At 37.2% G+C, this 26,454-nt stretch overlaps 1 protein-coding gene across 1 annotated transcript; it reads left to right on the forward strand.

Annotated features, from left to right (window-relative positions):
• The first annotated feature begins 7,362 nt into the window (after positions 1–7,362).
• On the forward strand, positions 7,363–8,510 carry LOC131748395 (geranylgeranyl pyrophosphate synthase-like). The gene is given in 3 exon segments (XM_059050498.2): positions 7,363–7,566; positions 7,568–8,113; positions 8,336–8,510. Coding segments are annotated over 3 exon segments (897 nt in total). The 5' UTR covers positions 7,363–7,390.
• Positions 8,511–26,454: the final 17,944 nt, after the last annotated feature.

Genomic DNA, 26,454 nt, shown 5'->3' on the forward strand with positions numbered 1-26,454 from the left:
GTCAAACATTTGACCAAAGCCCTTACATGTAGGAAAATTCCAGATACCAAGGTGGTGTTTATGGGGAAGGGAGAAATAGAAAATGTTGTCCAGGAAACTGGTTCTTTTGTAAGAGAAAAGATGTGTTATATTTGCGAAAACAAGCTTTTACAGGGAGAAATGCAAATATGCAGTGGTTAAATTAGCTGTGTTCGACTCTGAGCTTTCATGACATCCTTAGGTAGGCAGGCAAAAATAATGATAGGAGTTATAAGATCTCATGCTTCACGAGGTTAGCAGATAACCCAAGATGATGTAGGAAATTGTTTCTATTGTTACCTCCATGTTGGTCTACCTGAAACACTGTGAATTGCATTTACAGTCTTTTAAAATACTAGACCCTAAGGGCAGGACTTCTGCATTAACTAAATTGGTAATATGATTAGGTGTGTGGTAAAACCCATTTGCTCATAGAAGCAAGTTATTTAAATTATTATATGTCATAAAATAATTGCATAATGAGGTATCATCTGGAGTATTTTCAGTGTATCAAATGTGGGATTGGAATTTATAATAATGGTTCCCCAATTTCTCAAATCTATTTGTTGGGAAAAATCAAATTTTGATGTCATGTTACAGCCACTCCAAATCAAATAAATCATATGCCTTTGGTCATGTTCTTCAGAAAGGGATCCTGAGACATGGATTCACATACAAATTACTTATGAAAAAGGAGAAACCAGTAAGAGTGTGGGAGAAGTAGAGCCTGGAAGGGAAAGAAGCCAAGGAAACGTGCAGTTTCAAGCAAGGAAATGTGCAGTTTCAAGCAAAGTCCCAGCCACAGCCCGATATTGTGAGGAGCTCTAGAACGTAGATTATACCTCCAAGTTTGTTCAGATCAGAGGCAAGGAGCTAGGATTTCATATTCCTGCACTGGTAAATCATTGGTTAAGTCTGCCTCGGAGGAAGTAAATTTCCAGGCATTTCTTGCTCTCTGCTCTAGAGAGCAAAGTAGCCCAGCCCAAGGGCAGGTCTCCAAAGAGTGTCACAGGTGCAGGCCATTATAAGCAGAACACACAGAAGTTGGGAACCGTGAGAGCTCTCAAAATATAAAAGGGATCCCAAGGGGATATGTGTAGAGTGCCAACAGGGGTGACTACACCATGCTTATATAAATGAATTGGGATTTGGTTTCCTGGAAGAAAATAAATTTAGACTCTCTCTCTCTCTCACTCTCTCTCTCTCACACACACACACACACACACACACACACTGCCGAGAATGCCTTTTATACCTGGGGCTCACATTATCATATTTAACAGAAAAAGTCCTAAATGCTAGAGAGTTGACTCTGGTGCTCATAATTCCAGGTCAGCAGGAAGGGAAACATAGATTCTTTTTTGTTTGTTTTTATTTTACCATTTTCTGTTCATTCTGTTTATTTCTTTTAAAATTTAGCTTTTGGATAGGTAATGCATTTGTGTGGTTCAAAAACCTGAAAGTACAAAGGATAGACAGTAAAAGCCTCTTGCTAATCCTTGACCCCCATCTGCCAAGAACTCCCCTCACTAAGGTTCTTCAGTTTATATGTGGACATACAAGCAAATATACATATCGCCTTTTAGTCCCCTCCCTTTTATACCAAAGATAGAATAGTATAAAAATGGTGCTACATATAAAAACTTGTAGTTTTTCACTTAATATATTTTAGAGCTCTTTCTTTTTTTAATTGAAGTATAGTTGATTTACAATGTTGTGTTAATTTCTACTGTACAACAAAGTGATTCATTTATACATAGATATACATTCTTTTTCCATATTCTTTTCCATAATGGTGTATTACTGGATGTTGAATATAGTTCCCTGTGCTATACAGGGGGACCTTGTTGTTTATCCATCCTGTATATAATAGTTTGCATCTGCTAATCCCTAACTCCCAATCCATCTCTCCCCCATCCCCTCCCCCCTGGCAACCACAAGTCTGTTCTCTATGTCTGTGAGTCTGTTTCTGTTTTGTAGATATGTTCATTTGTGCCATATTTTAGATTCCACATATAAGTGGTATCATATGGTAGTTGTCTTTCTCTGTCTGACTTACTTCACTTAGTATGATGATCTCTAGGTCCATCCATGTTGCTGCAAATGGCATTATTTCATTCTTTTTTATGGCTGAGTAATATTCCATTGTATATATATATATATATATATATATATATATATATATATATATATACCACATCTTCTTTATCCATTCATCTGTTGATGGACATTTAGGTTGTTTCCAGGTCTTGGCTATTAATAGTGCTGCTATGTAGAGCTCTTTATAAATCAGTACTTAGCAAGCTTTCCCCCTACCACCCTTATTTGGGCATCTGCATGGTATTCCATTGGATGAGTAAATAAGCATTTATTTAACCAGTTCCCTACTGATGGACATTTGCATTGTTTTTAATCTTTTACAATTACAAATGGAGCTTCATTGAGAGTAATCTTGTACTTATATCATCTTCCATGTGTGCAAGTATAGCTGTAGAATAAATTCCCCCAAACTTAGTTGCTCATTCAAGGGCAAATAAATTTACAATTTTGATAGCCATTACTAAATTACCTTCCAGGGAGGTTATATACCAATTTGTGTTTTCACCAGTAATACATGAGTGTGTTTATTTTCCCATGTCCTCACCAACACAGGGTGTTATTAAATTTTTAGATTTTTGCTAATCTCATAGGTAAAAGATGGCATCTTAGCAGAGTTTTAATTTGCATTTTTAAAATTTTTAGAAAATTGAGCATCTTTTCATATGATATGTAGACTCTTAATATACTAAAAAATTTCCTGTTAATTCAAAGAGTGATATCCTTGCCTGCAATTAGAAAGTTAGAGTGAATGCAGACCTTAGCTTTCCTGGGACACATGTCAGGGTCAGAAAGCACCTTAGCGGTCATCTAGTACTATCCTAGTCTGATGCCGAAATGGCCATGGATCCCTGCCTTCCTCAGCAGAGGTGTTCAGAGTTAGGGAGTTCACAAAATTGAAAACATCTTTTGTGGGCCTAACATTTAGAAAGTTTTTACAGAGCCAAAATCTTTCTGTAATTGCTGCAGGACAGTAATTACAGTATGCTCTTGTTAAAGTGCACTATTCTTCTAGAGCACAATGAATATACCACAGAGGAATAATACTGGCTTAAAATAGAGGGAGAATGGCCAACTTCTCCCTCTCTCAGTAATAATTCTTCACCTGCTAGAGTCTTTAAATTATACTGCATATTGTTTTCGTCACAATTAGAAATAGAATTTAAGATGTGAATGCAACCTATGTAGTATTCCTGCTAAAGATGCATAACCCCAATCTAACCATGAGAAAACATCAGCTAATACTAAGTTAAAAGACATTTTAGGAAATAACTGGCCCAAACTACTCCAAAATGCCGAGCTCATGAAAGCCAAGGAGGGGCTAAAGAGCTGTTCTAGATTAAAAGAGACTAAAGAGGGCTTCCCTGGTGGCACAGTGGTTAAGAATCTGCCTACCAATGCAGGGGACACGGGTTCGAGCCCTGGTCCGGGAAGATCCCACATACCACGGAGCAAGAGCATACCTGCGCAACAACTACTGAGCCTGCGCTCTTGAGCCTGCGAGCCTAGAGCCCATGCCCCGCAACAAGAGAATCCACCACAATGAAAAGCCCATGCTCCACAATGAAGAGTAGCCCCCGCTCGCCCGCAACTAGAGAAAGCCCACATGCAGCACCAAAGACCCAACACAGCCAAAAATAAATAAATTTAAAATAAATAAAAGAACTAAAAACATTAAAAAAAAAAAAAAAGAGGCTGAAGAGATGAGATGTGACAATTAATTGCCATCTATGATCCTGAATTGGATTCAGAGAACCCAAAGAAGGGGAAAATATGCCATAAAGGATATTTGGAAAATTGGCAAAATTGGAATACAGATCGTATATCACATTAGAGCATGAAATCAAGATTAAGTTTTAGCTGTGATCATGCAAAAGAATGTCCTTGCTGTTAGGAAATGCACACTGAAGAATTTAGGGGCAAGGGGACATGATATCTGCAATTTACTCTCAAAGGGGTCAGGAAAAAATAGAGAAAGAAAAAGGGACAACGATAAAGCAAATGTGGCACAATGTTAATTGCCGAAAGTGGGTGAAGGTTGTTTGGGATTTCCTTGTATTATTCTTGCAACTTTTCTGAGTGTGTTTGAAATTATTTAAACATAAATTGAATATAAATACTTTTGGAAGAGTAACTTAAGCACAATATCCTTTTAGAAGAGTGACTGAAGTTTCCACCAAAATGTCCATGACTGCTATAGGCACATATATTGAAAAGGGACAGGTGGTGATTGATTAAGTTCAGACTGGTTGGAAATTTTGTATGGTCTCTTAGAATCACTTCATAAACTAGACTAAGAGAATCAGTGAGTAGTTGGCTTTTGAAAACTGGCCTCTGTATTTTCCTTCTGAAGATACTTGTTTGAATTATTTTACCACTAAGATGGCAGCGTACATAGGGGTAGAGAGGAATGGTGATCAGTTGTGTTACCTCCAGGGTCACGGTACCACCAATCCCATCACAGAGGTGGTGGTGGATCAGGCAGAAGTGTGTTAGAAGTACTAAGGAGGAAAAAACAAAAGATGAGTGCGGTGGTATAAAGCCATATTAAGGAGAAAGGGGATGGAAGAGGGAAAGATGGTTGTATTTGCTATAATTAAATATAGGTGAGTGTGTTTCATGGGTGGGAGGAATTGGTACCTAAAATAAAAAAGCAAATGAGTGGGTTATCCATCAGTTATTGTCACAATCTTACTGTAAAACAAACCACCTCAAAATCCAGTGCCTTAAAACAACAATTGTCTATTTTCACTCACACATCTGCAGGCTGGGCTCAGCAGGGGTTGGCTCAAAGGTCTGCTCTGCCTGTCTCTCCTCCTTCTTGGACCAGCAGGCTCCCCAGAGTATGTTATCCTCATGGAGATGACCAAGCAAAGGAAAGCAGCCCAGCTGTGCAAGTACATTTCAAGCCCCTGCTTGTATCACTTTTGCTAATATCCCTTTGGCCAAAGTGAATCACATGGCTGAGGCTAAAGTCAAGGAAAGGAGAAGTAGGCGCCATCCCTAGTGAGAAGAACTGTAAAGTTACATGGCAAGGGATATGGATACTGGGAGGGAGGACGTGATGGAATAATGCAGTCCTCCACGAGGGAATCAATTAGCAAGGGGCTAAAGACTTTGTTTTTCTTCTCATTGGAAGGCAAATTCTTCCAACCATTTGTGTTTGAAGATTGATCCTTTTTTTTTTTCCAGATAAGTTTATGAATATTGCATCAGGCAAAATCTTTCTGACCCATGGAAAAGAGACTGTCCTTTGCTGCCAGCCCTGTCCTCTTTGCCAGCCTGCTTCACAACAGAGGCAGCATAGATGAAGAGAGGCCGTGTAGTTTAATGGTTTAGAACACATTTAAATCTTGGTTTCACATGGATTCAACTAGAGATTATCATACTACGTGAAGTATGTCAGAAAGAAAGACAGACACCGTATGATATCACTTATATGTGGAATATAAAATATGGCACAAATGAACCTATCTATGAAGCAGAAACAGACTCAAGGACATAGAGAACAGACTGGTGGTTGCCAAGGGGGAGGGGGCTGGGGGGGATGGAGTGAGAAGTTGGGGCTAGAAAATGTCAGCTTTTATATATAGGATGGATAAACAACAAAGTCCTAGTGTATAGCACAGGAAACTAAATTCAATATCCTGTGACAAACCATAATGGAGAAGAATATTTAAAAAAGAATGTATACATATATGTATAACTCAATCACTTTGCTGTACAGCAGTAATTAACACAACATTGTAAAACAACTATACTTCAAAAAAATAAATAATTTTAAAAAGATATACAGCAAGGACATAATAACTATCTATCCTTCTATGCTAAGTTGTATCATTATATTAAAATATGAGAAATATCTTTTAAAAAATTAGTCACTTGGCTTTCCTCTCGGAGTGGTTTACAATTTTTATTTCCTAATTCTACCTGCTGCGTGTATGTCCAAGCTTGAAACTGGGCTAAGTCTTCCTCAAGGAAATGGGGCTTTTCTGTCCTTTCAAGCTTCCGTTCTTATCTCCTCATTTCAGATCTAGAACCAGAAAATAAGTTCAACCTGGCAAAATTTGAGTGCAACACTTTCTACTCTAATAACACCAAAAACTTCTCATTTACCCTGCATCAAAATTATCACAAGTTCAGAGTCAGTGGAATCCAGATTTGTGAGGGTTTGCCATGTGTCTTCTCTGAGCTCCTTGGAAGGCCCCCATGCCACACGTCATGCACTGCTGTGCTTTTCGGTTTATGAAATCAGAAAACATAGCCTAAGGGAGCAGGGCCAAAGAAAGGTATTAGGAAGATAATGTTAAAACCTATAATAAAATGAAAACGATGAATATAGCTAGGGGAACTGTCCATCCAGGGAATAAGCATATTAGTGTAAATGGATTGAGTCAGAAATTAATGAGGTCTATTAATTGAGTTGATTCCTGTAATCTGGTAAAATGCAAATAGCATCTTCTTGTAATCAGCCCATGGACTGCCTGAACGAATACCACTAGAACCACTAGAAAGCAGGTTTGGCTTAGAAAGAAAACAATACTTAAAATCTTTTAGCAGGGCCACAACGAGGGTAGCTGAACCACCACTTGACTTTGGAGCCATGGATTCCTGGAATTGATAAGAGTAATATCAAGCGTGAGCACTTATAGTAGTACCTATGTGCCAAGTATTGTTCTAAGTTGACACATTTAATCTTCATAGTTGTGCAGTACATGCCATTATCATCATCCCCGTTTTATAGGTGAAGAGATCATGACATGGGTAGGTTAAGTGATTTGTCCAGGGTCACATACCTAGTAAGTATTGAAACCAGAATTTATTTTATTTTTTATTGAAGTATAGTTGATTTACAATGTTGTGTTAATTTCTGCTGTATAGCAGTGACTCAGTTATACATATATATATATATATATATATACATTCTTTTTAAAAAATATTCTTTTCCATTATGGTTTATCATAAGATATTGAATACAGTTCTCTGTGCTATACACTAGGACCTTGTTGTTTATCCATCCTATATATAAAATCTTACATCTGGAGTGTGGCCGGGCTGGCACATTTTCTTGCACTGAGTAATTCAGTGTCGCTGGCGGCTGAGCAGGGCGGAGAGTTCTATGGCGAAGTGAGGGGAGGGATTCATGTAGGCGTCCCGCGGAGCCTTGCTCTGAACTCTAAGGTGGGAAGTTGATGCTGGGGACCGCTACTCCCGGACCCGCAGCATGCAAGTTGTGATATCATCCTCGAACCATCAGCTTTGAAATGTAAAAAGAATGGAGAAGACTCAAGAAACAGCCCAAAGAATTCTTCTAGAACCTTACAAGTACTTACCTCAGTTACCAGGTAAACAAGTGAGAACCAAACTTTCACAGGCAATTAATCATTGGCTGGAAGTTCCCGAAGACAAGCCGCAGATTATCGTTGAAGTGACGGAAATGTTGCATAATGCGTTTCCTCACTGATGATGTCGAAGACAACTCAAAACTCCGACGTGGCTTTCCAGTGGCACACAGCATCTATGGAATTCCATCTGTCATCAAGTCTGCCAACTATGTACATTTTCTTGACCTAGAGAAAGTCTTAACCCTTGATCACCCAGATGCAGTACAGCTTTTTACTCGCCAGCTTTTAGAACTCCATCAGGGACAAGGCCTAGATCCCTACTGGAGGGATAATTACACATGTCCCACCGAAGAATATAAAGCAATGGTCCTGCAAAAGACAGGAGGACTATTTGGATTAGCAGTAGGTCTCATGCAGTTGTTCTCTGATTACAAAGAAGATGTAAAGCCACTGCTGAATACACCTGGGCTGTTTTTCCAAATTAAGGATGATTATGCTAATCCACACTCCAAAGAATATAGTGAAAACAAAAGCTTTTGTGAAGATCTAACAGAGGGAAAGTTCTCATTCCCTACTATTCATGCTATTTGGTCGAGGCCTGAAACCACCCAGGTGCAGAGTATCTTGTGCCAGAGAAGCGAAAACGTAGATATTAAAAAATACTGTGTAGGGCTTCCGTGGTGGCGCAGTGGTTGAGAGTCCGCCTGCCGATGCAGGGGACGCGGGTTCGTGCCCCGGTCCGGGAAGATCCCACGTGCCGCGGAGCGGCTGGGCCCGTGAGCCATGGCTGCTGAGCCTGCGCGTCCGGAGCCTGTGCTCCGCAACGGGAGAGGCCACAACAGTGAGAGGCCGGCGTATCGAAAAAAAAAAAAAAAAAAAAAATACTGTGTACATTATCTTGAGAAAGTAGGTTCTTTTGAATACACTCGGAGTACTCCTAAAGAGCTTGAATCTCAAGCCTATAAACGAATTGATGCATGTGATGGGAACCCGGAGCTAGTAGCGCTAACAAAACACTTAAGTAAAATGTTCGAAGAAGAGAATGAATAATATTAAGCCATTCTCGATTAGGCCTGATAGCTTAGTTGACTTTTTTTATGTCTTTTAGCCTATTACCTTTTTAAAAATTTGGACCAAGCTGTTGGTCTCCAAAAACTGAGTGACAGTAGTGATGTGAGGTCGTTTCAACTTAGAATCCTTGTGTACAGATAATCAGCATAGTACCAAGTTGAAGGAATCACAAGGAGGCACATATAAATAAGTCTAATTTGAATGTCAGAATGTGCTACGTTGGGACGTTGTGGCCAGCTCTGCCACGCACGTTCTGTTGATTCTGTCCATAAAGAAGACTTCAGCTTCCAGGAACTTTTATCCACATACTTCCTAACTGTATTATGTGGACATTTCCCAATTCATCTACCCCATTTCCAAGCCATTGACTACTTGGGACCAGTTTCTATAGCTAGCTGGCCCAACGACCACAGGAACTCCTCTTTCTTCCTAAATGTTGTTGCTGCGAATAGCTCATTCTTCTCCCTGGAAACTCCCTTACTAAAGTCTTCCATGAAAAAGCTGACAGTGACAAGCAAAAAAAACAAAAACAAAAACAACTTACATCTGCTGTCCCCTACCTCCCACTCCATCCTTCTCCCACCCCCTCGCCCTTGACAAGCACCAGTTTGTTCTCTATGTCCCTGATTCTGTTTCTGTTTCATAGATAGGTTCATTTGTGTCATATTTTAGATTCCACATGTAAGTGATATCGTACAGTATTTGTCTTTCTCTTTCTGACTTCACTTAGTACGATAATCTGTAGTTGTATTCACGTTGCTGCAAATGGCATTATTTTGTTCTTTATAATGGCTGAGTAGTATTTCATTGTATATATGTACCACATCTTCTTTATCCATTCATCTGTTGATGGACATTTAGGTGGTTTCCATGTCTTGGCTATTGTAAATAGTGCTGCTATGAACATAGGGGTGTGTGTATCTTTTTGAATTAGAGTTTTGTCTGGGTATATTCCCAGGAGTGAGATTGCTGGATCATATGGCAACACTATTTTTAGTTTTTTGAGGAACCTCCATACTGTTTTCCATAGTGGCTGCAGCAACTTACATTCCCACCAACAGTGTAGGAGGGTAAAGTGAATAATTTTTAAAACTAATATGAGAGCATTTATTATCCAGTTGGCCCCATGGAGAATCAGCACATTGGAGATTTGAGGACCAGCTCTGCCTCAGGAGAGCTGGGTTTATTTGGACTCGCTGTTTACTTTCTCTGACCTTGTTTCCTTTATTTAAAAAAATTAAATTTATTTATTTGTTTATTTTTGGCTGCATTGTGTCTTTGTTGCTGCGTGCGGGCTTTCTCTAGTTGCAGAGAGCGGGGGCTACTTTGTTGTGGTGCACGACCTTCTCATTGCAGTGGCTTCTCTTGTTGCGGAGCACGGGCTCTAGGTGCACAGGCTTCAGTAGTTGTGGCTCACGGGCTCTGGAGCGCAGACTAAGTAGTTGTGGCGCACGGTCTTAGCTGTTCTGTGGCAAGTGGGATCTTCCTGGACCTGGGCTCGAACCCGTGTCCCCTGCATTTGGAGGCGGATTCTTAACCACTGCACCACCAGGGAAGTCCCTGACCTTGTTTCCTTATCAGTAAAATGGGGATAATTTTTACCCTGCAGAACTATTGGAAGGATTTATTGGAATAATCTGTGTAAAATCCCTGACATTGTATCTGGTGAGAAGCCAGAGGCTCATTCCAATAATACTGTCAGTACTCAAATTATTTTTTTGAAACTCATATTCTTAAAGTGCCTTCATATTTAGTTTGAGTTATGGGGAAAGAAAAGTTTCATTACCCTACAGTCATATTTCATTTTTGACATTAAAAAATATTGTTCAGGTTGGTCTTTTGACCTACTTATCACACATTTGGTGGCTTTTGACTATTGCCAAAAATGAAATCATCATTAAATGACAGAAATGTATTGCCATTCAGGATATTTTAAAAATTACATATCATGATTTGGATGCAAACCTAACAAAATAAGAGTTTCGAAAATGTTTGAGCAATGATTTCATCAATCTTGGCATTAATAAAAAGCTTCATAAAAAGACTAGCTGGAAGGTGCTAGATTCTCTTAGAAGTGTACATTCTAGCTGCCGCATAGCACAGGGAGATCACCTCTGTGCTTTGTGACCACCTAGAGGGGTGGGATAGGGAGGGTGGGAGGGAGGGTGACGCAAGAGGGAAGAGATATGGGAACATATGTATATGTATAACTGATTCACTTTGTTGTAAAGGAGAAACTAACACAGTATTGTAAAACAGTTATACTCAAATAAAGATGTTTAAAAAAAAAATAAAGACATTTTTCCTTCTGGAAAAAAAAATAAAATAAAATAAAGGAGATGATAATAAAAAAAAAAGTGTACATTCTAGTGGGCTTGTTTCAAAAAAGACACATATAATTTTATGGTCTTATCTCATTTAAAGCATAAACTTAGCTTTTATCAGAAGTATTGGGTTTTCTATTGTAAAAATAATGTCATTTCCCTGATACCACATTTGGTAAGAAACCAATTTCAATTTCCAAGCATAAAGAAGAGTTTATAAAAGTGCAGTTGTTTCCTTTTATTCCTTTGAATCCTTTGATTCAGAAGAGAAGTCAAACCCTGAGATAGGTTACCAAGAATGTTCCAGAAGGGCCTAGAATCAAAATATGTGATCCAGGGAAATTATAGAGGAAATTATGTGGCATAAAATAGCAGCTATTGTATGGCCATCAGCAGGAGGACGAGACTACCAAGAGGAAGAGCCAAAATACCAAGCAAGAAACGGTTTTTAAAAAATCTTACTGTGTTTGATTTTTATTTTTTTTATTATTTATTTATTTATTTTTTATTTCTTTGCAGTACGCGGTTCTCTGACCGTTGTGGCCTCTCCAGTTGCGGAGCACAGGCTCCGAACGTGCAGGCTCAGCGGCCGTGGCTCACAGGCCCAGCCGCTCCGCGGCACGTGGGATCTTCCTGGACCGGGGCACGAACCCGTGTCCCCTGCATCGGCAGGCGGACTCTCAACCACTGCGCCACCAGGGAAGCCCTGTGTTTGATTTTTAAAACAGCTTTATTGAGATATAAATTGTATAATATACAATTCACCCATTTAAAGTGCACAAGTCAATGGTTTTGAGTATATTCACTGTGTGCAACCATTACTAAAATCTAATTTTAGAATATTTTCATTACCCATAAAAGAAACCCTTTAGCAGTCATCCTCCCCCATTCCTCCCAACACTCCCTCTCCCCCCCGCCCTAGGCAACCACTACTCTACTTTCTGTCTCTATAGATTTGCCTATTCTGGACATTTCATACAAGTGTAATCATACAATATGTGATCCTTTGTGACTGGCTTTTTTCACTCAGTAGTAGCATGTTTTCAAGGCTTATCCATGTTATAGCATGTATCAGTACTTCTTCCTTCATATAGTTGAATAATCATCAGTTCATAGACATTCGGGCTGTTTCTGCTTTTTTTTTTGGTTACTATGCATAATGCTGCTATGAACATGCATGTACAAGTTTTTGTGTGGAAGTATGTTTTCATTTTCTTGGGTATATAGCTAGGGGTGGAATTGCTGGGTTATAGGGTAACTCTGTGTCTAACATTTTGAAGAACCGCCAAACTATTTTCCATAGCAGCTGCACCATGTTACATTCTCACCAGCAATGTATGAGGGTTCTGATTTCTCCATATCTGTTTGATTTTGTTTTCAATCAGACATTCAAGACTGCTGACAGCAGATTCAGTCTATTAAGATGGAAAGAATTAGAAAGAGATATAACAAACATATGAAGTGTTTCAGGGCTGCTGACAGTGTCATAAGCCTGTTGGATGAAGAATCAGGAAAACATTCAATGTAAAATAAAATATTTTAAACATTATCGTCATCAACCAAGATTGCTTGTCACCACCTGTTCTTTTGTGCTTATTGAAGAAGCAAGACCAACTGTGTCTTGGAAACACAGCATACATATTCATATTTAGAGACTTAAGGACAAAAACTGAAAAGGGAGAGAGCTTAATGGAAATAAATAATTGATGATAATTATAATTGAGGAAGAAAATGAAGAGCAATTTATGATGTTATTTCAATGTGATATATTATCAAGCTAAATGTCCAATTTCACCTCTACCATTCCCTCCCTGAAAACTGCATTCCAGCCAGAACCTCAGTTTCCACTGTCCCACCCTCTGATGACTCTGCTGTCTCATTTAGCCCGGATTCTTTGGCGGCTTCTCCACTTTTGCCTCTGAACACATAGCCTTTACTCATGTTACTCATTTGGCAACTTTTGACATATGGCATCTATTGTAGTTATTTAACTTTTGATGCCCATCTGCTTTGCCTCCTTTCCTCACTTCCTGAACTCAGTCAGGGTATTCAACTTGTATTAAATTTCCTAATTCACCGAACACAGCTTGCCATTATGATGTGAGAATTTCATAACGGCATTCAATTTATCTTTGTTGAGCGATTTAATTCTGGAGCATGACATATAAATTTCACTGATGTCACAAGATGACAAGGCACAAATTTTTCTTGTCAATTTCTGGACCCTGAAAATGAGCCCCTCAAATAGTCTATTTTTGAAAACAATATACCAATTTCAGAATAACAGTGCACACTAGCAGCCCCAAATAAATATTGATCATAAACTGACACCTAATCGAATGTCTAACTCATCCTGTGTGTGACCCATTTCTCGTCTGAGTACACACACACACACTCCATGCACACAACTTCAACAAAACTTCACCTGTCAATATCTGCTTCTGAGCACACAAAACTTGAACAGCAACAAAAAATAGGAGTTGCCACTTTCACAAAAGCCTGAACATCTATTCTCAAGACTAGGAAGATAATGTTCATCTTCCTGAAAACCTTGAGAGATTTTATTTGCAACATTTTATGCTGCAGAGCTTATGAAATAAAATAATAATGCAACACAGTATACTTTGTTTTTAAATAGCCCCTTTCATCCAAGAAGCTTAAAGAAACTTACAAACATTACTCATTCACCTTCATAAATTTTTTTATTGAATTAACAAGATAGTCTACAGAGCAAAAGTTAAAAGCAATAAAAACAACCATATTTTATGTAACGACTGTTCCAAACATATCCAGTTTCCATTTTCTTGACTTAACATGAAACTATTCAGACTCTCATTAGTTTCAACCTCCAGGAGATAAGGCAACAATGAACTGCTGAAGTGTATAAATAAAAAAAGAATAATTCAGAGCTCGAGTCGCATTTGTCTTCCCCCGTCTAACTTAGAGCTTCAATTCTGAAGAAGAAGGAAAAACCCGTGATACATTTCTTTCCTTGCCAATCCTATGTGTGTTTCACGTTTTACAACAACTGCACTGTCTGTAATGGGGTTTGAGCTCTTGGGGGAAACTCTGTTGATGCAAATAGATATATTCCTAGGATGCTACGTAATGCTTTCATGGCCTAGCCATTTGTTTTTTGATCTTGATATTGCAAAGCCAAAATTTGCTTAGGTCACATGTTTTCATGTGGGGGGCTGGGGCTTGTGGGGAGTGCGGGAAATCTTTCACCCACTGTGGAAGGGGGCGGGGATCGTAATTAAACCTACCTGAGGATGCTGATTTGTACAGTATAGTTACTGTATTGAAAGTCTGTCTTCTCAGCTACTTCAGTCTATAGGCATCTTAAGACCTGGTATTGTGGCTCCAGTATTCTCCATAGGTGTTTTCTTCAAGTGGGTACTAGCCATTCTAATGAATTATTTCTTAAATTAACATAAAAGCAAGATAATGCTCAAAAGTAATATTAAAATAATAGCATTGTCTTAGAACTGCTTGCAACAGCAATGAGAAAATGGGTTTTCCCTAGGAAAGTGGAAGCCTCCACAAATGTCACCCTACCCTCTACCCCAGATTTTTCCAAACCATATTTTTGTTTGTGGTCTGTTGGGAAAATTCCTCACCTGTCTGGATGTTGAACTAGATGCTAAATCTAGGCCAGAAACTCTGAAAGTTTTATAATCACACATTCATGAGACTCTAGGCTGTTATATATGCCAAGGCAAATGTTTAGATGACGATAAAGTAAGATATTGCCCGTAGCTTTATTTTTCTAAATGAATTAAATGAATTATTTTTAAAGGAATAGTCAACAATGTTCAAGTGTTCTAGCTGATGTGTGACTTTGGCCCTATATATGCTATGCCAAAATAGTTATTTTAGTGGGAAACAAGACAAAAAAGTCCCATTTATTATTTGACATGGTGTAAATCAAAAAGAATAAAGATTTGTCAGTTTTAAAATAGTTTATTACAGAACATTAAAAACATACGAAGAGACAGAATAATCAACACTTATATACCCTTTAGTACAAAAAAACCCAAACATTAACATTGGCCTTGCTGACTTTATTCTCATAAAATAAAATGAAATAAAATAAAAAAGAATGAGTCTGCTTTAGCTAAGGCTTTATCCTGTTCCCTTCCTCTCCTTTCCATTCCTGAAGAAAATCAGTATGCTAAAGTGGGTGTGCAGTGTTCTTGTACATATATAAATCCACTGAAAAATGACTAACTTCAGCTATTTATTTATTGATCCCTAAATTAGTCAAAGTGAAACTTATTTCCACCTTTTCGCACAATTGCAGTGTTGCAATAAACACATATACACGTTTACTTGGACACATGTGGGAGAGTTGCTCCAGGGTGGATACTGACATGTGGAATCTTGGGTTGCTGGGTAGACACATAATCAACTTTGTTATGTATGGTCAACCTGCTCTCCAGATCACTCATCTGAAGAATCTTATAGGCTCCAGATCCTCACCATTGCTTACTGTTTTCAGACTTTCAGACATGTTAAATTTTTGCCAATCTGCTATATGTAAAAAGATATTTAATTCACATTTTCCTGATTATAAGAGCAGTTGGTCTTTTAACATATTTCATATTTCATATGTTTTTTGCCCACTTGGGTTTCTTCTCTGTGAATTGTGTTTTCAAACTTTTGGGCCATTGTTTTTTTTTTGAAGTATAGTTGATTCACAATGTTGTGTTAGTTTCAAGTGTATAGCAAAGTGATTCAGTTTTATATATATATATACATACATATTTATGTATGTATATATATATATATATATATACACATATATATGTATGTATATATATATATTCTTTTCCAAATTCTTTTCCCATATAGGTTATTACAAAATATTGAGTAGAATTCCCTGTGGTATACAGTAGGTCCTCGTTGTTTATCTATTTTATATTATAGTAGTGTGTGTATGTTAATTCTAACCTTCTAATTTATCCCTCCCTTTGGTAACCATAAGTTTGTTTTCTATGTCTGTGAGTCTATTTCTGTTTTGTAAATAAGTTCATTTGTATCATTTTTTTAGATTCCACATATAAGTGATATCATATGATATTTGTCTTTCTTTGTCTGGCTATTGTTTTAATGGGTTGTCATTTTTTATTGATATGGAGGTACTCTTTATATGTTAAGATTACCAGTCCTCCTTTGTTAGTTATATGGATTACAAAAGTCTTCTCCCAGTCTCTGTCTTGACTTTGTTTTTAAATATCATCTCTTTTTTCCTCTCCTTTTTTTTTTTTTTTTTTTGCGGTATGCGGGCCTCTCACTGTTGTGGCCTCTCCCGTTGTGGAGCACAGGCTCTGGACGCACAGGCCTAGTGGCCATGGCTCACGGGCTTAGTTGCTCCGCGGCATGTGGGATCTTCCCGGACCAGGGCACGAACCCGTGTCTCCTGCATCGGCAGGCGGACTCTCAACCACTGCGCCACCAGCCCTTTCCTCTCCTTTTAAAACTTCTTTTAATGGAGAATTTCAAATATATACAAAATTGGAGAAAACAGTGTGCCCCCATGTACCCACCACCTAACTTTAACAATTGTCATCTCCTGGCCAATCTTATTTGATTTATACCCAACCTGCTCCCCAGCCTTACCCCACCCCCCACCAATTCCTCCTCTTACTTCCTGGGTTGTTTTGAAGCAAGTCCTGGATATCATTACCATTTTGCCCATAAATATTTCAGTATGTATATTTAAAAGGTGAAAAATTTAAAAAGAAAAATGATACAGATTGATTTGTCATTTTGTTTTTGTATCTTTTTCATACAGAAGATTAAATTTTTTAATATGATCTAATATGTCATTTCAGTTTTACTTTTCATTAAGGTCTTTAATCAACTGAGATTGCTTCTTTTGTATACAGTGAGATATGACTACAATGTTTAAAAATTTTTTTTGCTTTATTTAGCAAATCATTCCAGCACCATTGAATGAGTAGCTCATCCTTTCCAGACTTATTTATAATATCACTTTTGTTAAATATCAAATTTGAAACTATACTTGGCCATGATGAATTTATCTTTGCACCATTAACAATACTTTTTAATTACTATAGCTTCATAATAGGTTTTAACATCTGAAAGACAAATTTTCCCTTCTTCTCTTTAAGATTGCCTTGGCTATTCTTGGTCCTCTATCTCCTCTATCTTTCTTATGAATTTTATTTTTTTAATTAATTAATTAAGTTAGTTTTTGCTGCATTGGGTCTTCATTGCTGTGTGTGGGTTTTCTTTAGTTGTGGCAAGTGAGGGCTACTCTTCGTTGCAGTGGCTGGCTTCTCATTGCGGTGGCTTCTCTTGTTGTGGAGCACAGGCTCTAGGAGCATGGGCTTCAGTAGTTGCAGCACACAGGCTCAGTAGTTGTGGCTCATGGGCTCTTGAGCACAGTCTCAGTAGTTGTGGCACACAGGCTTAGTTGGTCTGAGGCACGTGGGATCTTCCTGGACCAGGGCTCGAACCCAAGTCCCCTGCATTGGCAGGTGGATTCCTAACCACTGCACCACCAGGGAAGTCCAACTTTCTTATGAATTTTAACTTGAGATTGTCGAGTTCCATGAAAGATCCTATTGAGATTTTGACTGAAATCACATTGAATTTATACACCATTGTGGGCCTACTTTATATCTTTATGATGTTGAGAATTTCCATCTACAAGTAAAGTATACCTTCTCATTTACTTGTCATCTTTCATGCCTCTCATTAAAATTGTATAATTTTCTTTTATAAATGTGCTCTGAATTTGTTAGATTTATTTCAAAGAAACTTATCTTCCATTGCTACCTTAAATGTTATCTTTTCTTAAATTATAATTTTTTGATGATGGTATAGAAGGAGGCAATTGGTTTTATATTTGAAATTTATATTCAACAACTTTGTTGAACAATCTCATTAGTTCTAATAGTTTGTTAATTCCATAGAGATAATCACGTCACCTGCAAGTGACAACAGTTTTGTTTCTAATATATTTTAATTATTTTTCTTTTCTTAATTCCCTGGCAAGAATCACTAATATAATATTAAATAAAATAGTGATAATGGGGATTTTTTCCTTGTTCTTAAGTTTAAAGGGAGTATTTATAATGTTTCATGTAACAGTCAAGGTTCAATCAGAGGAGCAGAACCACTAGGAGATAAGTATTTGTTACAGGGATTTGACCGTACACAATTGTAGAAGCTGTAAGGCTGCTGTCCTCCCAACCGATGCTGGAGCTTGAAGTCCAGGGGCAAACAGTGGGGAAGGGAAGATGGATGTCAAGTAGAGGAAGATCAAGGACAGCGCTGAACCCACAAGCACAAGCTGGAGCCCACAAGGGCGGACTGAAACCTATGTCAGTTCTTTTTTTTCTTCTTCCTTTTTAAAAAATCAAGGTATAGTTGATGTACAATATTATATAAGTTTCAGGTGTACAACATAGTGATTCACAATTTTTAAAGGTTATACTTCTTTTATAGTTATTATAAAATATTGTCTATATTCACTGTGTTGTACAATATATCCTTGTAACTTATTTATTTTTATACATAAGAGTTTGTACCTCTTAATCTCCTACCTCTATCATGCCCTTCCCTCTCCCCTCTCCCCACAGGTAACCACTAGTTTGTTCTCTATACCTATGAGTCTGTTTCTTTTTTGTTGTATTCACTAGTTTGTTTTATTGTCTGGATTCCACATTTTAGTGATATCATACAGTATTTGTCTTTCTCTGTCTGACTTACTTCACTTAGTATAATACCCTCCAAGTCCATCCATGTTGCTGTAAATGGCAAAATTTCATTCGCTCAAATGGCTGAGTAGTATTTCATTGTGCACATATACCACATCTTCTTTATCCATTAATCTGTTGACGGGCACTTAGGTTGCTTCCATTTCTTGGCTATTGTAAATAATGCTGCTATGAACACAGGGGTGCATGTATCTTTTCAAGTTAGTATTTTCATTTTCTTCCAATATATGCCCAGGAGTGGGATTGCTGGATCATATGGTAGTCCTAGTTTTAGTTTTTTGAGGAACCTCCATACTGTTTTCCATAGTGGCTGCACCAACTTATATTTCCACCAACAGTGTAGAAGGGTTCCCTTTTCTCCACATCCTCACCAACATTTGTTATTTGCGGTCTTTTTGATGATACCTATTCTGGCAGGTGTGAAGTGATATCTCATTGTGGTTTTTGTTCTGCATTTCTGTGATAATCAATGATGTCGAACATCTTTTCATGGACATCTGTATGTCTTCTTTGGAAAATGTCTATTCAAGTCTTCTGTCCATTTTTTAATGGGGTTGTTTGTTTTTTTGATGTTGAGTTGTATGAACTGTTTATTTTGGATATTAGCCCCTTATCAGTCATATAATTTGCAAATATTTTCTCCTATTTAGTAGGTTGTCTTTTGTTTTGTCAATGGTTTCCTTTGCTGTGCGAAAGCTTTTAAGTTTAATTAGGACCCATTTATTTATTTTTGCTTTTGTATCCTCTGTCTTAGGAAACAAATCCAAAAAAAACAGTGCTGTGATTTATGTCAAAGAGTGTTCTGCAACCTGTGTCAGTTCTTGACATTCATGGAGTAAAATAAATAGTTATGAGTATTTTTTCCTTATTTTAATGTGTATAAGTTTATATATATTAGCCATATATTTTTGTTTTCTTTCCCTCTGGGTCTTAGTTGTCAGGGAGCGTAGATCCCTCTCATCCATCCTATAGTGGCCCTTATTATTGACATAATTGTGGTCTCTCCTTTTTTCTCAAGTGTTTTCCCCATTATTGCATTTGTCTCTTTTTGTTAACCAATTCATATATTCTGGTGGGGAAAGAGTTAAAGTAGAAATTAAATAATGATTCTAGCAGTAACCAGCTTGTGGAGAGCTCATTTCTTTTCTTTTTTCTCTAATATAGATTTACAGTGGTACTACATTTTTTCCCCCCTTTGGAACATATTATACATAATAACAATAACACAGTGGCTGAGCGAGGTTTTGTTTTTTTTTTTTTCTAAAGAGGCTTTATCAGTCAAGGTTCAGTCAGAGAAGCAGAACCATGGGGAATGAATATATCTACATGTATAGCTTTGTTACAGGTATTTAACCTTATGCAATCGTAGGAGCTGGTAAAATGGACTCTGTAAGGTTGTTGTCTTCACATCTCATGCTGGAAATTCAGGTTTACAGGGCAAGCAGTCAGCAAGGGAAAATGGACGAAAAGCAGGGGAGAGCAAGACAGAACCACAAACTCAAGGGGAAGCCTATGAGGACAAACTGAAACCCATGTTAGTTCTTGTTGCTGCTGACCTTGATGGAGCACTTGCTGTCACTGCCTCACACCAACAAGGTGAGCCAGAAGACAAGTGACAACGTGTGTGAATTTCAAAATGGCTGCCGTTTCACTTCTGCCCTCCAAATGTCACCCAAGAACCTCTCTCATGGGCTACTCTAACTGGAAATGTATAGGAAGGGGAATACTGGGAAATGCACTTCAGCTTAGCTAAGTCGACAAATGACAAACACACCACAAATTGTTTGTTTGTTTTTTAAATCAGCTTTGTTGAGGTGTAGTTTACTGTAACATGCACCTATTTTAAGTGTATAATTTGATGAGCTTTGACAATTGTTACTGATTTACATCCATGTAACCAGTAACCACCAGCACAATCAGGATACAGAATATTTCCATCCCCTCCGAAAAGTTCCCTTAAGCCTCTTTGTAGCTAATCTCCCTCTCACCCTCAGCTCCAGGCAACCATTGATCTGTTTTCTGTCAATGTAGATTAGATTTGACAGTTTTAGAATTTTATGTTAATGGAATTATACGGAACTGTACTCTCTTGTGTCTGGTTATTTCCACTCAGCCTAAGAATTTTGAGATTCATATATGCTATTTTATGTATGAGTAGTTCATCCTTTTTATTCCTGAGTAGTATTCCAGGGCATGGATATATCATAATTTGCTTATCTGTTCCCCTGTTAATGGACATTTGAGCTATTTACGTTATTTGGCTCTTATGAATAGAGTCACTGTGTACATTCATGTATAAGGCATTGTATAGAAGTATTCCTTCTCTTGTATAAATGCTTAGGAGTAGAATTCCTTGTCTATTTAAATATTTTGCCCATTTTAAAATGTGGTTTGTTTTTCTTCTTACAATTGAGTTGTAAGAGTTCTTTATGTGTTCTGGCTACAAGTCCTCTGTCAGATATATGAATCATGAATATTTTCCCCTAGTTCATGGTTTGCATTTTTATTTTCTTAAAAATGTGTGTCAAACAGCAAAAGTTTTAAATTTTGATGAAGTCCAATTTATCAATTTTATTTTATTTGTTTATTTTTTTTTGGTTAGTGCTTTTGTGTCTTAATAACATCTTTCCTATCCTACCCCAAGGGACACAAATGTTCTCTTATGTTCTTTTTTTTTTTTTTTTTCGGTTTTACCATGCAGCCTGTGGGATCTTAGTTCCCCAACAAGGGATCGAACCTGGGAGGGATCAAACCAGGGCCCCCCAGCAGTGGAAGCATGGAGTCCTAACCACTGGACTGCCAGGGAATTCCCTTTTATGTTCTATTCCATAACGTTTATAGTTTAACGTTCACATTTAGATCCATCATCCATTTAATTCTTTTTATGTGGTGAGCACTGAGGTCCATTTTTCAAAATATGGATACCCAGTTGTTCCAGGATTACTTTGTCACCTTTTCCAAAGATCAATTGATCATGTATGTATGGGTGTATTTCTGGACTCCCTATTCTGTTTCATTAATCTATATGTCTGTCCTCAGGTCAATGTCTCATTGTTTTGATGACTGTAGCTTTATCATAACTCCTGTAAGACCTCTAAATTTGTTCCCCTTTTCCAAAATTATTTTGGATACTCTTGGTCTTCTTACATTTTCATATAAATTTTTTAATCGTTTATCAGTTCCTAAAAAGAGCCAGCTAGGATTTTAATTGAGAATGCATTGAATGGCTAGATCAATTTGGGAATTTACATTTTAGCAGTATTGAATGTTCCAAACCATAATCATTTTTATCTTGTTCAATTATTTATGTCTTCTTTAATTTCTCACAATCATGGTTTATCATTTTCAGTGTAGAAGTTTTACGCATTTTGTTAAAATTATCTCATTTCTTTGTTGCTATTTGTAAATTGTATTTTTTTAACATTTCAATTTCCAATTGTTTACTGATAGTCAGTGATCTCTATTCTTATCTTTAGCATTTCTTCATTTCTTTGAAATTAGTTTGCTCTTCTTTTTCTAGCTTCTTATGGTGGAAACTTAGATAACTGACTTTGAACCCTTCTTTTTCCTAAAATAAGCATTTATACCTATAGATTTTTCTTTAAGCAGTGCTTTAACAGCATCCCACACATTTTTTTTCTTTTTTTCTTTATTGAAGTATAGTTTATTTACAATATTATATTAGTTTCAGGTGTATAACATAGTAATTCAGTATTTTTATAAATTACACTCCATTTGAAGTTATTACAAAATAATGGCTATAATTTCCTGGGCTGTACAATATATCTGTGTTGCTTATCTATTTTGTATATAGTAGTTTGTATTTCTTAATCCCCTACCCCTATCTTGCCCCTCCCACTTCCCTTTCCCCACTGGTATGCACTAGTTTGTTTTGTGTATCTGTGAGTCTGTTTCTGTTTTGTTATACACATTCGTTTGTTTTATTTTTTATATTCCACATATAAGTGATAACACAGTATTTGTCTTTCTCTGTTTGACTTGTTTCACTGAGCATAATACTCTCTAGATCCACCCACGTGGTTGCAAATGGCCAGTATCTCAGAAATTTGATATTTTTTTCTTTTATTCACCTTGAATTCTTAAAAATGTCTCCTTTGACCCATGGATTTCTTAAAAGTATGTTTTATAACATCCAAATATTTGGGAAATTTTTTAGTTATCTTTCTATTACTGATTTCTAATTTTATCCCATTGTGGTCAGAAGACACACACTGTACGATTCCAATCCATTTAAATTTATTGACACTTTTTTACAGCATAGCGTATAATCTGTCTTGATGACTCTTCCATGTGCACTTGAAAGGAATGTATATTCTGTTTTGTTGGGTAGAGTGTTCTATAAATGTCAATTTTGACAAGTTGGTTGATGGCATTTAAGTCTTCTACATCCTTACTGATTTTCTGTCTACTTGATCTATTAATTATTATTGAGAAAGGAGGGTTGAAATCTTGAATAATAACTGTAGATTTGTCTATTTCTCTTTAAAGTTTCCTCAGGTTTTGCTTCATCTCTTTTGAAGCTCTGATGTTTGGTGCTTATCCATTTAGGATGTATGTCTTCTTGATGAATTGACCCCTTTATCATTATGAAATGTCCCTTTTCATCTCTGATAGCATTTATTTTTTGCTTCATTTTCTGCAAGGATCAGTTTGTAGTAAACTCTCTCAGCATGTCTGAAAATGTCCTGATTAAATGATGGTTTAGTTGGGCATTGAATTCCAGCCTCACAGCTATCATCTCTCAGCCCCATGAAGATGTTATTCCATTAACTTCTGGCCTGTACTGTTGCTGTTGCAATATCTCTTCTCAGTTTAATTGTTGTTGTTGTTTTTTTAAGGTGCTCTGTTATTTCTCACTGATGGCTTTTAAGATCTTCTATTTCACTTTGGTAAATACCAAAGTTTCATATTTTGATGTTTCTTTACAATGTGTCTAGGTTCGGGTTTATTTTTTATTATTCCTTCTTGGTGTGGATGTACTTTTTACAATTGAGATTTATGACTTAAATGAATACAGAAAAAAAATTGTCAGCCATTATGTCTTAAAATATTGATTGTCGATCACCCTTCTAGCCTCAAAGTCTTTCTATTCTCGCCTTGGGGAGTTCCTTTTAGAGATATATTTGACTATCTAATTCTATCCTTGATATCTCATAACCTCTTTTTCATATACTCCATAATTCATATATTCCATCTTTTCATCTTGCTGTGTTGCATTTTGAGTAAATTCTTCAGATATATTTGCCAGGGAGTTTAGTAATTCTCTTCAGCAATGTTAAATCTAATTTAAAAGTGCATTGAGTTTTAAATTTCAATAATTGTATCTTTAATTTCTAGGAGATTAGTTTGGTTCAAAATCTGCTTGTTATGTTTTAAATAGTGACTTGTTTTTATGGATTACAGTGCTGGTTTTATGTCTTCAATCATTTTAAACATACTTATTTTATCCTCTGCATTAGTTTATTCTAGTACCTGGAGTATATTAGGGATATAGATCTGCTGTTTATGTGCCCATTTTTACTCAGTGGAATCTTTCTCTCTTATGTCTTATAATTTGAAATTTAAACTCCACATCCGTGGAGCTTTATCTGTGCAATCCTGTCCATCTCAGACTTGGGATATAGGCCTCCAAAGCATTTTTGCATTTGTTTCTCCCAGGCAATAGAGACTGGGAAGAATTGTTTTGTCTTTTTTTTTTTTAATTGAAGTATAGTTGATTTACAATGTTGTGTTAGTTTCAGGTGTACAGCAAAGTGATTCAGTGATTCAGTTATATTCATTCTTTTTCATATCTTTTCCATTCTGGTTTATCACAGGATATTGAACATAGTTCCCTGTGCTATACAGTAGGACCTTGTTGTTTATCCATCCTATATATAATAGTTTGTATCTGCTAATCCCAAACTCCCAATCCATTCCTCCCCTATCCCTCCTCCCCCTTGGCAACCACAAGTCTGTTCTCTCTTGGCAACCACAAGTCTGTTCTCTATGCCTGTGAGTCTGTTTCTTTTTCATAGATATATTCATTTGTGTCATAGTTTAGATGCCAAATATAAGTTATATCATATGGTATTTATCTTTCTCTTCCTCACTTACTTCAATTAGTGTGATAATCTCTAGGTCCAGCCATGTTGCTGCAAATGGCATTATTCCTTTCTTTTTTTAAGGCTGAGTAGTATTCCATTGTATATATGTACCACATCTTCTTTATCCATTCTTTGCTGATGGACATTTAGGTTGTTTCCATGTCTTGGCTATTGTGAATGGTGCTGCTATGAACATAGGGGTGCGAGATTGGGAAGAAGTTTTATGTTAACTTTTCATTTTAGGTATTCCTGGACCATGACGAGGCATGTGGTTATACATTTTTTAGGGGAGACATTTTTTCTCTACTCAGGCTGAGCAAAGAAAGAAAGAAAGACTCTTCATTGTCAGTTTGTGCCAGCAGGTGGGTTTTTTCCTTTCCCACCTTTTACTAATGGTTCATCCCTTCAAGGACCTAGATTTGTGTAGAACAGGACAATCCCAATTCCTTGCCTCATGTGAGTCAAAGGGACTCATTATGTAGTTAAACCATCATTCAACCAGGAGCACTAAATAAAAACATTTATAGGCAAAGACCAACAAATTTACCACTAACAAATCATTGCTGAGAAAAGAAGCAAAGCAGTTTCATGTGGAAGAAAGATTTGAACAAAGAAACAAGAATTCCGACAGAAAGCATGAGAACAAAGAAATTAGTAAAAATATAAGTAAAGCTGAATAAGAAAGTGGTACATATTTTTAATGATAACTAAGGAGACATTAAAATATAATGGAACTAAAATACAGGAGGATGACAGCATGTAAAATGCAGGAGATTATACCAAGTAAGACTAGAACGAAGCAGAAAACACAATCAGAATTGCTTTAAATTATCCAGAAAATATTATTTTCCCATTAACAAGAAATCCAGAGATAGGTGGCACTTGGGTGGGTTAAATTAGGGACTCCTCAGTGCCATCAAGGACCCAGACCTTTCATGTTCCATCAGGCCTTCTTCTTTTATACCCGTGCTGTCCAGATCACATCTGTCTTTAGAGCTCTCTTTTTTTCCATCTATCTGAAGATTTCCATTTCTCATCTGGAAGCACTTTCTTCTGTGCATGTATATATATTTTTTCTTCCTAAATTGGAATCATGCTGTACATACCGTTTTGTTATCGGTCTTTTAAAAAATATTCATCATTTTAAAGTTTGGCATTAAATATAAGAAAGCCTTTTATTTCATTCTTCATTTTTCAAATGGCTGATTTGGAATTGTGAAAAGAATCCTTAAAAGACTTTGACTCAGGGCTTCCCAGGGCTTCCCAGGGCTTCCCAGGGCTTCCCAGGGCTTCCCTGGTGGCGCAGTGGTTGAGAGTCCGCCTGCCGATGCGGGGAACACGGGTTCGTGCCCCGGTCCGGGAGGATCCCACGTGCCGTGGAGCAGCTGGGCCCGTGAGCCATGGCCGCTGAGCCTGTGCCTCCGGAGCCTGTGCTCCGCAACGGGAGAGGCCACAACAGTGGAGGCCCGCGTACCGCAAAAAAATAAATAAATAAATAAAAATAAAGACTTTGACTCAAACTACAATTTAATGTAATTTCTTGTCATCTGTCCACTCAAATAAAAATAAAGGAAGAAATGTCCACCTCCAGAAGGTGGAGGGTTAAGAGAATAAACAAGTTGGTGAAAGCTCCCACATGGAGGGAAGAAATAGAAATCAGGAAAATCTGTTTTCACTAAAATAGTTTAATAGTCTTCTTCACTCTAGAGATTAGGAGTCTGACGTTAAGTGTTTTCATGTT

Source organism: Kogia breviceps, chromosome X (genome assembly GCF_026419965.1).
Source record: "Kogia breviceps isolate mKogBre1 chromosome X, mKogBre1 haplotype 1, whole genome shotgun sequence".
Classification (NCBI taxonomy): Eukaryota; Metazoa; Chordata; class Mammalia; order Artiodactyla; family Physeteridae; genus Kogia; species Kogia breviceps.